Below are 16297 nucleotides of genomic sequence, written 5' to 3' on the forward strand. Positions count from 1 at the left end.
TAATTGATTACTGCTGAGTATTATGTCTCTTCTATTCGGTCAGATGAAGTATCTTAACCCTAAGGGTATGTTCACACGGCCAAATTTCAGACGTATACGAGGCGTATTATGCCTCGTTTTACGTCTGAAAATAGGGCTACAATACGTCGGCAAACATCTGCCCATTCATTTGAATGGGTTTGCCGACGTACTGTGCAGACGACCTGTTATTTACGCATCGTCGTTTGACAGCTGTCAAACGACGACCCGTAAAAATACAGCCTCGTCAAAAGAAGTGCAGGACACTTCTTTGGACGTTTTTGGAGCTGTTTTCTCATAGACTCCAATGAAAACAGCTCCAAAAACGGACGTAAAAAACGATGCGAAAACGGCGTGAAAACGCCGCGAAAAATGCGAGTTGGTAAAAAAACGTCTGAAAAGCAGGGTCTGTTTTCCCTTGAAAACAGCTCTGGATTTTCAGACGTTTTTGTTGACTACGTGTGAACATACCCTAAGTGTGATGCCGTAGGAAGATCAGGAAATATATGTATATAAATGTTTGTGTGTATATATACAGTGTCTATCTATCTATATATATATATATATATATATATATATATATACACACATACACACTACCGTTCAAAAGTTTAGGGTCACTCAGGAATTTCCTTATTTTTGCAAGAAAATGCCTTCATAGAGGAGGTGAAACGTTGTGGTTCCATGTTGGATAAATTCACTTTATTTGAGTGCTGCTTCACGTTCTTTTTTGGATATCTAACACATAAGGAGAGGTCACTCCTTTATTTTTGAAGCTTTGCACCAGCCTAGTCAGGCATTTGTTCACAGTGCTGCTCCAATCCTCTGTTTTTATATATATATATATATATATTCATCTCTCACAATTCGGTTGTGTCTGATGAATGCCTTAGAAATCCACAGTAAATCTGCAACAAATTTGTGGAAAAATCATGTGGATTTGCTGAATATTTTACCCTGTGCGTTGCAAAGGGTAGCATCTGTGGCAAAAATCCAGAACATTATAAGCAGCTGAGTATATAAAAATCTGCAATATGCTCTGCGCTCAGATTTTTTTTTTCTATTTGTGAATACTTTTCTGAAAATGGAAAAACTGCTACAAATCCGCCATGTCTGAACATTACCTAAAAGTCTTACGGTCCTCTTACACGGCTCGACGTGGGCCGTGTAAACGAACGCCGATCAACGAGACAGCTGGTTGATCGGCACTCGTTTGCTCATTTCACAAGGAGCTAGTATAGGGACGAGCGATCCTTAGGGTATGTTCGCACGGCATACTAAAAACGTCTGTTTTCAAGGGATTTTCAGCCATTTTTTAAGCATCAAGCGTTTTTGATGAGTTTTTTTGTGGCAGTTTTTGGAGCTGCTATTCTATTGACCCAAAAAAAAACTGCTCCAAAAACGGCTCAAGATGTGACATGCACTTCTTTTTACGGGGCGTTTCTTTACGTAAAAAAAATGCCCCGTCAGAACGATACGCCGGTTTTCCCATTTGAATTCAAAGGGCAAATATTTGGAGGTATTCAGCTTCCTTATGTTCAGCCGTTTTTCGGGTCTTTTACGGCCTTACTATGAACGTTCGACCTCATACATTTCAATCGTGTCAGCAGCATGTCTCCCTATTTACACAGGAGATGAGTGGCCGACAAAGATAATATTTTGTGCTATATAAACGATACAATCAGCTGATGATAAAGTGTTTGCTCGGTCATCGGCTGATCGTTGCCCTGTTTACACAGATTAATAATCGTGAACGAGCGTACTGTGAACGCTCATTTTCCCGATAATTGGCCCGTGTAAAAGGGCCTTTACTCCACTGAAAACTCCCGACGATGAGCTGATTGTTATAGCTGGGTGAAGCTGTTGGCGAGCCATCATAACCCTTAAAGCGGAAATTAATCATTACGTGGCGCCAATTGAAGTTAATGGGCCATCCCGAGAGCGAGCCAGGTCCTCAAGTGGGATAAAATCCTCTTTTTGCTTTAGCTCTTCAGTCTAATATAAGGTTTCCTAAGGAGGGTGTTCCTTTCTATTCTATCCAAATACCCTCATAGAGCATATGGATAGCTGCTATCTAAAGCAGACAACCCCTTTAGTTCCAATATTCCACTTCCTCCAAGTAATAGGGTCCAGGCTACTGAGATATGAGGTTCTGTTTGGTGATCCTGTGGTGTACAGATACTTTCTATGACAAAGTAGCAGCGCTGTATATTTGTGCGTGTTTTTTTTCTTTCACTCTAAAGAGCCATTATATTGTTTAGCTGCATTTGGATTATTTATGGTAAAATAAATTATTTTGCGGTCGTAAAGATTGCTGATCTGGCCACTAACACCAAAATGTCATTCAAACACATACAAACCATTAGGGAATGTGCACACAGAGTTTTTTTTGCTAAGCACCAAAAATCCACCTCAATATTCCGTATGGATTTTTGAGGCAGATTATGAAATGCAAAGTGTCTTTTTTACACTTTTTTTTTATTTTATTTTTTTACGCTTTTTTGCAAATTTTTTAGATTTTATTTTACCAATTGCAAAAATTGCGGTTGTTTTTGGTCAAAATCCACTCCAAACAAATGCTTTTCAATGGAGATTGAGAGGCAAAAAACGATACAAGATAGGGCATGATGTCTTTTTTTTTTTTTCTCTTTCCCGCATGCAGCCAGAAACTCTCCTAGGAAAAAAAGGTCTACCTCCCATCAAAATCAATGGAGGAAGATTTGGGGTGTATTTTTGGCGCTGTTTACACGTCAAAATCAGCATAAAATATAAATGCAGTGGGAAAGGGCCTTAGTGGTGGGTAAGAAATGTCAGCACGCCCACATTACGCTTCATTTGTGTTAGACAACAATTTATATGACCCGACTAAATGATAGCAAGCCAACATAAATGTGAACAAGGATTCATTTTTAACCAGAAAAGTTCCCAAAAACAATTCATTTATCGATTTATGACTTTATATTATTCAACTTAGTAGATTCTGGTTAGACATGGTTACACCAGGGGCAGCAAAAGCAACTCTCTAGTTTGAGGACTCCACCCTACAACTCCTCTTATATCCATTTTCTGGATCCTGCGACCAAGGGCAATGCTTAAAGAGGATCTGTCACTAGTTTAGTAATGCCCTATCGCCTAGCTAATCTAATAGGCGCTGCCACACTGATAATGCTAGTGAAAATTGTGTCCCAAAAAGTTTATTATTTTGAAAGTTATGAGCTTTTTCCTAAATATGTCAATGAGCCTTTATTAGACAAGTGGGAGGTAACCACAGCGATTCTCCTGAGGTGGAGCCTCTGACGTTGTCCAATCATCATCAAGCTGCTTCACACACAGTATGAGAGACTAAGGCTGGAGGGAAGGGGGATCACTTAAAACAGCCATATCTCGGTCTGTGGGCCACCTAGAACAGTGGTTCTGGTAGCATATGAAAGAGGAGATTCTAATCTTTCATATGATGCCAGGATCACAGCTCTTGTTGATTGGCAGGGAATGGGGAGAAGCTGTATGCTGATTGGACAGTGTCCTACAGAAAACATTACACCGCCCAGAGTGAAAAGAATGAGTTCCCTCCCATTTGGCAAGTCTAGCCAAATTAGCATATTTAGAAAAATGCTCATAACTTTGCAAATGATAAACGGTTTTATAAAAAAATTACACCCAGGTTATCAGCATCATAGCGCCTATTAGATTAGTTAGGATATACAGAATTAATAAACTAGTGACAGGTCTGCTTAAATTAAAGGCTTTGTAAACCTTTTTGTTTTTAAATCTATATATACTTCGTTTTGATTAAAACTTTGTTTCACTTTTTGAGATACGGCTGCTTTGTATTCTGTATATAGAGCAACTGTATCTTTCGGTATGACCTGAATCCGTCAGTCCCGCGGACCTGACAGGTTCAGTATCGGCAGGTCCTGCAGGATCCACCTGTAATCTATCACATCGAAGTATGAACTTACATGTGATAATTAACATGTGGCTCCTGCCTGTCAGAGATACGCAGGACCCACTGTCACTGAACCAATCAGCCCTACGGACCTTTAGTGATACATACAGCTTCTCTGTGTAGTGAATACAAAGCAGCTGTATCTCTAAAAGTAAAACACATTTTTAATAATAGCTATTTATAAAGTTACACCAAGCACACATGTTTATTGAAAAAAAAAAAAGGCATGTCCTTCAAAGCTATAGGAGATGCAGAAACAACTAAGCCCTCTAAGTCTTCTACTTTAAAGGGTTATAACCACGGGAGATGCCACAAATGTCATAGCAACGGGTCCCATCTCTGGAACCTGTTATGTTAGGAACGGGGGGGGGTCTCCCGATTTTACCACAGATTCTTTGTGCGTTTTTCAGAGACAACTTGAGATTTACAGCTGTTTCCGTAACTTCCTTGGAATTGAGAGTGCCGTACACATGTAATGCCATCTCTCCATTCATTCACCACTTGGTTTCCAGCGGCTGACTCACCAGAAGGGATTCCTGTTCTCGACATAGGTTTGGGTCTCCGAGCCTGGACCCACATCTATCAGACATTTATGACATATCCCGTTTATATGCCATAAATGCCTAAAATGGGAACAATTCTTTAAGACATTTTTGATCGCTTCTTATTTCCCAGTATATCTTCCATTGCTTCAAAGTTTTAATTCTGCACAGATCACTGTTAAAAGTCCTACAGTTAATATGTCAGTCCAAAAAATCGTAATAATATGCATTTTTTATGCAACTTTTTGTGTTTTTGTTTGCAGGGGAATTTGCCTAAATATTCACATAACTCCTTGATGGTTCAAGCAGTAAAGACAAATGTAACAGACTCGGATATACACCTGCTCTTCTTTGATGTGGAAGCACTAATTATACAGCTACTCACTGAAGAAGCCTCGAGGCCAAATACTGCACTTATCTCCCCGGAGAGTTTGCAGAAAGCATCTGGCAGTTCTGACAAAGGAGGCTCTTTTCTGGCTGGTAAACGAGCAGCCGTACTGTTCCAACAGGTCAAAGAAACCATCAAAGAGAACATTAAAGAACATCTACTTGACGACGATGACGAAGACGAAGAAGCAATGAGACAAAAGCGTGACGAGAGCGACCCAGAGTACCGCTCGAGCAAATCTAAACCATTAACACTACTAGAGTACAACCTAACCATGGACACTGCCAAGCTCTTTATGTCCTGTCTTCATGCCTGGGGCTTGAATGCGGGACTAGACGAGGTGTGCCTTGACCGCCTTGGGATGCTTAAGCCACATTGTCCTGTGTCTTTCGGACTACTCTCAAGAGGTGGCCACATGTCATTGATGCTTCCAGGGTTTAACCAGTGTATTTATAAAGTGCCCAGCGAGAATGTAGGTGTAGACAAGAAGATGTCAATTAGTGAAGGACTTGGAAAGGGCAGTTATGGCGTATCACGTGCTGTCACCACTCAACATCTCTTGTCACTTATATCTCTGGCAAACACGCTGATGAGCATGACCAATGCTACGTTTATTGGAGACCACATGAAGAAGGCTCCCCTAAGGTACGCAGCAGCTGGGCAGTTTCTTAAGATCACAAGTCTTAAACCTGTGACGCAACTTCATACATTGGCTTTTAGATTTTTATTTTTTGCCCTAAAGGGGTTTTCCAGATTTTTTAATGGCTTTAAATGACAAATGAAGACGCCGCGTATGTGAAATGCGCCGTTACGGTTGTTTTAATCTCAGTCACGTGACCACAGGACCCCGTTCCTCAGTGTCTGACCAATGAAGTGGGCAGGTCACTGGGAGTAAGAGATTTTTTTTATCCTTCTCCTATACCCCTCCTCTACACCTACATGCTTCTGCGCATGCGCAGGGAGACCGCAAGGAACACAACACACAAGAAGTGGGATGTGTTTAGATCACATACTGTAGTGACGCACCAACCACTGGGGTCTTGTTTAGCCCAGTGACGTGAGGGACAGGTGGTCGTAACCACTGACTACCAGTGAAATGCTGGCGCAGCGTTCATCTATAAGTAAGTAGTCCTCACTTGTCAATTAAAGCATCAAAAAAACTTTTTTACCCGGAAAATCCCTTTAATTTATGGGAATAAAGCTTAATTATTGTATAATAAGTTCTGCAACTTTGTTTCAATTATTCACTATTTTTAAGATCTCCTTTTGCTGTTATTGAAAGGAAAGATTGTTTTCCTCCATAGGCCCATACAGACCCAATACTTCACATTGCTGGGAGGTAGATACAATTGTATCCAGATGATCCTCTGTAAGCTAACTGGGTACAATGTATTACCTGTGCTGATACATTGTTATCAGTCGCTCTCTTTCACAGACATCAAGCAGAGGTTTTGAAAGTGATGATGAAGTTAAAGGGTAAGGAAACTTTCAGAAAACTTCCGATCGCTAAAACGAAGTGGTAGAAGCGCTCGGGTGAACGCTTAGTTTCTGATCTGCTTCTCTCAGAAAGCTGAGGAGTTAGTGTACGGGCCCATAGACTTTCTATTGAGTCTGTGGACCAACTGCTCAGCTTTCCGAGAAAAGCCGAACAGAATCCAAGCAGCTCGGTGCTCGCCCGAACACTTCTGCCGCTTCGTCTTAGCGATCGGTGGAGGTCGCTGTGCTTGGATCCCCCACTGATCAAAACTTCTGAAATGTCACATGTTGTTACGGTCGCCCAGTGCCTTTTAACTTTTTTCTCTTCAAGAAACATTAACTTTGCTGCAAAAGTTATGATAATTATGCAATTTTACTGCAACTATGTGAAGCCCTAGCCTTAATTACATATAAATCGGAAAACTACTTTTGGAATTTTTTACGTATTATTCGTCAATATTTTATTTTGTCCATTGTGGCATGATGAATTAACAGAACAGGAATTAATACTGTGAATGTCTCAAAATAATGACACCGTTTTAAAAAGGGAAAAATATTTTCCTTTTTAAAGGGTTTATCTTAAAGGGAATGTGTTGCTAGAAAAAATTTTTTTTTTTTTTTTAGTTAAACAATTAGTGTATAGGTGATTAAACATTGTTCTAATTTTTTTTATTTTTTTTTCACGAGTCAGGAAATATTATAAATTGGATTCTAATTTATAATATTTCCCAGTGCTGGTCACTAGATGGAGCAATTCCCAAAATTGCAGCATTGCATGTGGTAAAGCAACCACATTGCTTTATGCTGCAAAATTTGGGAAAACTCACTCGCTCTAGTGAGCTCTCAGAATCCCCCCCTCCTTTATCCTGGCTAGTGCCGGGAGAAACGAGGGGATTAAACGGTCAAACCTCCTACACTGTGTGTCGCCATTTTTTGAGCTAACACACAATGTAGTAGGTTTACATACACTAGTAAACACACAGTAAAACACGAACATACATAGAAATAACTTACCTGCTCCTGCCGCCGCCGCTCCGTCTGCTACCGCCGCTCCAAGTGCACAAGTCCGGAAGCCGCGACCGGAAGTAGTAATCTTACTGTCCGGCCGCGACTTCCGGTCTACATGAAAATGGCGCCGGACGGCGCACAGTTCAACTTGGACTGTGTGGGAGCGGCGCATGCGCCGTTCCCACACAGACGGCGTACACCATAGTGGATGGAACGGGCCCCGTTCGCATTCACTATGGGACTGTAGCTGCCGTACTCCATGTCTGTATGTGTCGTTAATCGACACATACAGAAATGGAGAAAAAAATGGCAGCCCCCATAGGGAAGAAAAAGTTAAAAAATAAAAAAAAGTAAAACACAAACACACAAATAAATATAAAAGTTTTTAATAAAGCACTAAAATCAAACTGATGTAAAAAAAAAAATTCGTGACACTGGTCCTTTAATAGAGACTCTGCTTTGGGCCTGCACTGCTGCTCGCCTCTGGTTCCCATTGTGCCTGTGTGTACGCAAGACTTCAGTAATGGTGTGTCTATAGTAAGGTACTGTCATATGGTTGCATCATTCTGTCCCTGTGTAGGACCTTATGTCACTGGATGAAACGTCAATGTGGCCTGCTGAAATCAAACTACGCGGTCATGTGATATCTCATTATGCACACCACATCACTTAGACTGTTGTATACACAGGCCCAATAGGGACTAGAGACCAGCAGCAGCAAGAAGCGATTTAATAGTAAGTATATTACAACGATTTTTATTTACTTGTATTTACTTAGACAGGTCAGTAGAGCTGACAGGTCCTCTTTACAACACCACACAGAAGAGATGACAGATCCTCTATACTACACCACACAGGAGAGCTGACAGATCCTCTATACTACACCACACAGAAGAGATGACAGATCCTCTATACTACACCACACAGGAGAGCTGACAGGTCCTCTTTACAACACCACACAGAAGAGATGACAGATCCTCTATACTACACCACACAGGGGAGCTGACAGATCCTCTATACTACACCACACATGAGAGCTGACAGATCCTCTATACTACACCACACAGGAGAGCTGACAGATCCTCTATACTACATCACACAGGAGAGCTGACAGATCCTCTATACTACACCACACAGGAGAGCTGACAGATCCTCTATAATATACCACTCAGGAGAGCTGACATATCCTCTATACTACACCACACAGGAGAGCTGACAGATCCTCTATACTACACCACACAGGAGAGCTGACTGCTCCTCTATACTACACCACACAGGAGAGCTGACAGATCCTCTATACTACACCACACAGGAGAACTGACAGCTCCTCTATACTACACCACACAGGAGAACTGACAGCTCCTCTATACTACACCACACAGGAGAGCTGACAGATCCTCTATACTACACCACATAGGAGAGCTCACAGGTCCTCTATACTACACCACACAGGAGAGCTGACAGATCCTCTATACTACACCACAAAGGAGAGCTGACAGATCGTCTATACTACACCACACAGGAGAGCTGACAGATCCTCTATACTACACCACACAGGAGAACTGACTGGTCATCTATACTACACCACACAGGAGAACTGACAGCTCCTCTATACTACACCACACAGGAGAGCTGACAGATCCTTTATACTACACCACACAGGAGAGCTCACAGGTCCTCTATACTACACCACACAGGAGAGCTGACAGATCCTCTATGCTACACCACACAGGAGAGCTGACAGATCGTCTATGCTACACCACACAGGAGAGCTGACAGATCCTCTCTACTACACCACACAGGAGAGCTGACAGATCGTCTATACTACACCACGCAGGAGAGCTGACAGGTCCTCTATACTACACCACGCAGGAGAACTGACAGATCCTCTATACTACACCACACAGGAGAGATGACAGATCCTCTATACTACACCACACAGGAGAACTGACAGATCCTCTATACTACGCCACACAGGAGAACTGACAGATCCTCTAACTATGCCACACAGGAGAGCTGACAGATCCTCTATACTACACCACACAGGAGAGCTGACAGCTCCCCTATACTACGCTACACAGGAGAGCTGACAAATCCTCTATACTACACCACGCAGAAGAGCTGACAGATCCTCTATACTACGCCACGCAGGAGAGCTGACTGCTCCTCTACACTACGCCACGCAGGAGAGCTGACTGCTCCTCTATACTACGCCACACAGGAGAGCTGACAGATCCTCTATACTACACCACACAGGAGAGCTGACAGATCCTCTATACTATACCACACACGAGATCTGACAGATCCTCTATGGTACACCACATAGAAGAGCTGACAGATCCTCTATCATTTACCACTCAGGAGAGCTGACAGCTCCTCTATACTACACCACACAGGAGAGCTGACAGATCCTCTATACTACACCACACAGGAGAGATGACAGATCCTCTATACTACACCACATAGGGGAGCTGAAGGATCCTCTATACTACACCACGCAGAAGAGCTGACAGATCCTCTATACTACACCACACAGGGGAGATGACAGATCCTCTATACTACACCACACCGGAGAGCTGACAGATCCTCTATACTACACCACACAGGAGAGCTGACAGCTCCTCTATACTACACCACGCAGAAGAGCTGAAGGGTCCTCTTTAGGGATATGTTGTACAACCCATTCAAAGAGGCTCCTATGATTCTTTGTGAGATGTCTTCTCACAGAATATAGACCACCATATATGTATTCTGCTTAAAGTGCCTGCAGACTTTTTATTTTTATGTGAATGTACTGGTTTCGCCCACAGTCACAGTGCAGCATATGACCAACACTCTACAAGATGTATGTATGAGGGTAAACATTGTTTTTTTTTATTGTTCTATTGCAGTTTTTAACTAAATTTAGCAGCGAATGAGTCTTAAAAAGTTTTCCTGTCTCTAGATGTGTCTGAGGCGGAGCTTGCAGGCGTCTCCTGTGGAGCCTTTGACCAATATTGATTTGGTTGCACAGTAGTTTGTGTGGTCAAGTTATTGGACCAATCATCTTTCCGGTTGTAAAGAAAGCTGCTACCATGCTTAGAAAATAATATGTAATAAAGTATTTATAAATTTGTTAATTTTTTTTCTGTTTCCTTTATTTTTTTATTTTTATAAAGACCCACCAAGTACGGTTCTCCAGAATCATCGGTGAAAGGAAAGGCTTCCCCGCAAAGCTCCAGCAACCTAATGCAAGGTCAGATAAAACAAGGTAACCACTATACTTAAAGGCACAGCAGCGTCTGCCCTACAGCATTGATTATAGAAAATAAAGCGTTCTCAGAGGGAATGTTATAGATAGGTTTTATTACAATGTTCAGTCTAAAATATTATCCCAACACGTAGAAGCTTTTCACTTCCGATGATGTACTAAATTCATAAAACAAGTTCAGCAGGTGATACTGATGTAGCGGAGCTGAAAACTCCATTCAGAGAGGGCCTTTCAGCTCTCCTCTCTGTTTTAGAACTTCTTGTATAGCCCATTAAATAACAATTCTGGAACATCTTTTCTTATAATTCTTTTGTGCTGTTCCTCTTTTATTCCTCCTGGAAATGTATGAATAAATTTACAGCTAGGTGTTGCCATTCTGCTGGTCAATACTATTCAGTCTGACACTGTCAGCACTGATTGGACATTGGGTGTTGTCGTTCCCCTAGCCTGACAGTTGTCAATTTATTCATACATTTCCAGGAGGAACAGCACAATGACCGCATTGTTATTTTAATATTTACTAAAACGGACAGGAGAGCTCACAGGTCCTCTGGAGATTGTTTTACCATCTTAGCAAGTGATGCCATTTTGTTTGTCTATGCCATCACTAGCTAATCCGTGTTGTCCTGACTTCAGGGATCCCCACCAATCACAAGAATGAATGGACCAAGTTATTTTCTCTGCACTGCACCACTCCTGTCCAGGCGCTTTGCAGCGAACTGCTACTCCTCCCTATTCAAGTGAAATGGGCGTAGTTGAGGGTACCTGATAACACCTGCATAGGAGTGGTGCTGTGAAGAAAAAAACAAAACAATGCTTCAACTTCCCAATATACTTACTTTGCTTTCCATGATCAATAACTCTGCTTTCTGTCAGCGAGTAGAACAATTTTTGTTTTCATCCATAAGCTCAAAACGTGTACAGCCTACTTCTCACAGATGTGTTTTCTACACGTTCAGTCTAAACGTAGTTGACCAAGATTAGAAAAACATGGCTGTTTTTTTTTCCTAAAACAGCGTCACACCTGTCCACTGGCTGTGTCTGGTATTGCAGCTCAGTGCCATTTGAAATGAATGGGGTTGAGCTGCAGTACCGCTCACACCCTGTGGGCAGGTGTAATGCTAATTTAGGACGGAAGCAGACCTATTTTTCCTGTACAACCTATTTAACTACAATTCAATACAATACAAGTTGCTATCGCTTACCTGCACTGATGCATTGTAGCAAACTATCAGAGATTTGTGTTGCTGATGTATTTATGTCCTAGAGGATCGTCTAGACCTGAGTACCATTGTAGCAAACATTTTAGAGAAGTATTGTGTACAGGTTTTCGGCCTCTGGATGTAAACAACAATGTTCCCACTCTGACAGCAAGCAGAGATCTTGATAAAAGTTGTAGACCTTTCCATTTTATGGTTATTAAATGACACTGAACGATATAAATCTGCTATACAGAACAATCGATCCACTTTACACATTGTACAATATACCCTCTCGACACATTTACCCGGGGGGTCTTCTCGTGCTGACGCACTGATCAGCGTCATCCACCGCTGCTGTAACGCTGCGGTACCAATGGCTATATTGACTAATCGGCTCTTTGTTCTAATTATTGATTTAAGCGACTCCCTTGTAAAGTATGTGCACCCTCACTCCACCGTGGTCAAGGAAGGCCCTTTGTAAAGTGATATCATTGTGAAGCCGGGAGATGACTACATCGCTTAATATACTCATCTGCTTACGCCTGTAGATTTATGTTTTACACGGACATTTTTAAGGATGTGACATTTAACTGTGTCATCAGCGTTTTACAAAGGATGTTCTACATGGAGATAATGAATGATTGATCAGGATTGTACCTGTACTCTAGCGGGCTCTGCAGAAAGCTTTACATACTAAAGCTCCGGAGTCGGCTTTCAAGGTATACTGACGCTTTATATTGACCTGTATAATAAGGCTTTATTACATTTTCAAGTGCCTCCGCGGCTGTCACCTAGCTAAACACAGATTACTATGACGTACACTATGTGAAGAAAAGCTGAGCCCCAACCATCAGTCTACTAGTCAATCGTCACAAGAGGTTTTGTATATGGACTGCATAAAAAAACGCTACTATATTATATAGCTGTAGATGTCCTAAAAATGCGAATGCTTTTTTTTTTGTTTTTTTTAATGTCATTTAAATTACTGCTTGACATGGGGAATGACATGGTTACCAAGCTCAGTTGCTAGGGATACGCTGCCTAACAAACATAGTTATTTTTACAGGGTAGTCAAGCAGCATATCCTTAGCAACCAGTCTGACAAGTCCCAGGCTGATTTGCCACGAACTGTAGGTAGAAGATCTTTATATGTTTTGAAGAGTTTTAAATGTGCCATGTACAATTACAAAGAAGCCCCATTCAAGTGAATTAAAGAGGCTCTGTCACCAGATTATCAAATCCCTATCTCCTATTGCATGTGATTGGCGCTGCAATGTAGATAACAGTAACGTTTTTTTAGATTTTTTTAAAACGATCATTTTTGGCCAAGTTATGAGCAATTTTATATTTATGCAAATGAGCCTTTGTAATGGACAACTGGGGGTGTGTTTTCTCTTATTTCCAACTGGGCGTGTATTGTGTTTGTAACATCTGGGCGTGTTTACTTGTTTTACTAGCTGGGCGTTGTGAATAGAAGTGTATGATGCTGACATGATGCTGACAAACACTTCTATTCACAACGCCCAGCTAGTAAAACAAGTAAACACGCCCAGATGTTACAAACACAATACACGCCCAGTTGGAAATAAGAGAAAACACGCCCAGTTGTCCATTAGAAAGGCTCATTTGCATAAATATGAAATTGCTCATAACTTGGCCAAAAATGATCGTTTTAAAAAAAATTAAAAAAAAAACGTTACTGTTATCTACATTGCAGCGCCAATCACATGCAATAGGAGATAGGGATTTGATAATCTGGTGACAGAGCCTCTTTAAATCTAACTAAGAAAGCCGTCCCTGGTGGTCTTAAGTAGTGGAACGGTTAATGCCACCAGCTTTGGTGATCTCGGGTAGTGAGTGGAGGGTTTAATATTTGTTTCTTTTGGGGGATAATATTTGATCCCCTGGTGGTCTAGGGCAATTCCTCCTTCCTTGTTTGTCTAGGGCGAAGAGGGGTTTATTATTTCATTCCCTGGTCGTCTATGATAAAGTCCCCTTCCTTGTTCATCTATGGTAGCAGAAGTGAGAATATTTGGTGGTCTGGTGGCTTACTCACCTCCCCAGACTTGGGCGATATGTCCGGTTTCTTACAGGAATCTGAATCTGATGTGCCATGCACATTCAGCCTTCCTTCCTGCTCCACACTGATCGTACACCAGTGCCAGGCAGGGACAGCGATGTCTATGTGACTGTGATCAGTTGCACAGTCCTCTCAATATCCGGCAGTGTGCTTTGAGCCCTTGGCTCTTGACTACAGGACGCACATACTTTTTAAGGTAGATAATTTTTTTCTTGTGAAAAAGTGCACCTTTTAGTCCGAGTAATCCAGTAATTAAAAATAAGAAGTCCTTGTTCCCCCTGCACTAGTTGTACAATGTAGTACTGCTGATGGCTTTATTTTTCTTTTGTATGTTGTGTGGTCTCCTTGTGGCGTACGCTCTTCGCCATCCCAAAAATCGTGAATGATTAAGGTGACACCTAATTATTATTATTATTTTAACAAAAGAAATAGTATAGCACCATTAGACATGCCGACACCTTCTTAGTACCCTATTTATGGCATCTAATTTCCCCTCCTGCCTGTTAGGTAATCAGGCTATCCACGGGACACAATGTGTTCCTGCTAATGAGAGAGTCCAGGACGCTATTTAAATAGTAACCAGAGATAATGGCTGCATCTTTTCAGACGCCCCCCCAGTTCATGTTGCAGTAATTCGCCTTCAAAGGCATAAATATTCAAAATGCACATTCCTATTATGTCGAGATCCTGAATGCAAATGTCAGCCGTCCTCGGAAATTAAGCCCTTGTTTGTTCAGTTAAAGCCGAGAAGAGAGAAGCCCTGCCACCTTGCCCCCTCACACGTGCCTCGCTGACATTATGATACATTTGCATTGAATTATGAAACAGATAGTCTTCATGCAGATGCCCCGGGGCAACAAAAGAAGTTAACTGCATGAAAAGCAAACATGCCGCTTTACAAAACATTGTTTAAAAGCGCTGGCATTGTCATTCTGCAGAAGCTGGTTGTGCATGACATATGGTAATTTCTCTATAGGAAGGAAGTGTGAATCAGTGACCTCTAAATCTTAACATTGACCTCCAGTTATACAATGTGTGAGTCTTAAGGGCCTCATCCCCTTTCATATGGTAATGGTTGCCCGCCCCGCACCGCTTACACTACAATTCTCTTTATTACCACCGAGCAGTCGGCACATGGAGGAAATGGCAGTAATGAGAATGAATTCGAAAAAAAAAAAGGGCGCTATTATTTATTTATAAAGCGACAGGAGACCGTGTGCTGATTTGTGCACAAAGGAGGGGGCCTGGGAGAAGACACCCAGCGACTGTATTGTAAAATAAATATATATCGAGTGCTGTGAAAAAGTGTTTTTTTACACCCCCTCCTCCCCTTCCACGTGTGCCCTCAACATTTTTATTTTATTTTTTTTAGACCAAGGGAACCTGTGAAATCCAACAGACACCGGTTTTCCGTAAACTGCACCCATATCACCCCATGTAGTTTATATAGTTAGTACGGTCAAAAAAAAGTGGACCGTAAGCAAAGAAATGTGGGCATTTAGGACGCTGAACATCTCATGGATGTGTAGGCTCATCTGCTTTAGAATATTTAAAGGGGCTGTCCAGTCCTACGTCAATAAAGCTTCGTCATTGCATCATGAAAAGTTATGCAGCTTTCCAATGCACTCGGCTTATAATAATCACTGTTTGCTTTCAGTGAATGGAAGCATCTATTGTTTGCATTCTGAGGCTGAAAACCTGTCCTGCTTATAGAACTGAAAGTTTGTTACAATGTATCAGCGTAGGTAAGAGCAGAACAGTACAGAGATTAGTGCTGCTGCTGTACTCAGAGAGTTGCTTAAATTGGTACATTGTCACAAGCCCTCAGCTGTGTTACCACAGCTAGGCCTGGACCAGGTTTTCAGTTTCTTGAGTCATTCTCTTCTTTCAAGAAAAACTCCCAACATTTGAATCCAAAATTATAGGACGTTTAAGTCCCATCCCTGCTCTGCCCAGCAATGGCCGAAACTGCTAAGTTTTATTCACATTTGCATAAACACCACTCCTTTTACTGGGCCGTCCTGTGAAGAACCAGGAATTGTCTCTGATGTTTCAAGCCTTTGTCAAGTTTCTTATTTATATCTGTTTTGGGGAAAAGCTGCATGACAACTGATAGGGTCACCATTACAGATCCTACAGGGAGTCACATTTAGCTTTCTTAGGGCCCTGAAGGGCAAATCTGCCCAGTTATGCAGCAATAGAGAAGCTCAACATCAACGGATTTGATTGACAGGTGCAAGGGTAACAACCCTTGCGGTAGCTGTAATGGCCGCCATTTGACTGTAACCAAAAATTGGGGCTGAATAAAATTTTTATCATAATGACACAAGAGGGTAGCTCAAGTACTTGGGGCATCTTGATGGATTGCTGAGTAGTGGGAGTAGGTA

The 16297-nt window shown here is 41.8% G+C and overlaps 1 protein-coding gene across 3 annotated transcripts in view; it reads left to right on the forward strand.

Annotated features, from left to right (window-relative positions):
• WDR7 (WD repeat domain 7) overlaps positions 1-16297 on the forward strand; it is a 417770-nt gene that overhangs the window by 119341 nt on the left and 282132 nt on the right. For 2 of the 3 annotated variants that reach the window (XM_075841243.1, XM_075841247.1), the window contains exons 15-16: positions 4770-5539; positions 10537-10628. In XM_075841243.1, the coding sequence (XP_075697358.1) occupies positions 4770-5539; positions 10537-10628 (862 nt within the window). The remainder of the gene's footprint in view (positions 1-4769; positions 5540-10536; positions 10629-16297) is intronic. The other variant, XM_075841253.1, reaches the window with a different exon arrangement.

This window comes from Rhinoderma darwinii, chromosome 1 (genome assembly GCF_050947455.1).
Source record: "Rhinoderma darwinii isolate aRhiDar2 chromosome 1, aRhiDar2.hap1, whole genome shotgun sequence".
Lineage (NCBI taxonomy): Eukaryota > Metazoa > Chordata > Amphibia > Anura > Rhinodermatidae > Rhinoderma > Rhinoderma darwinii.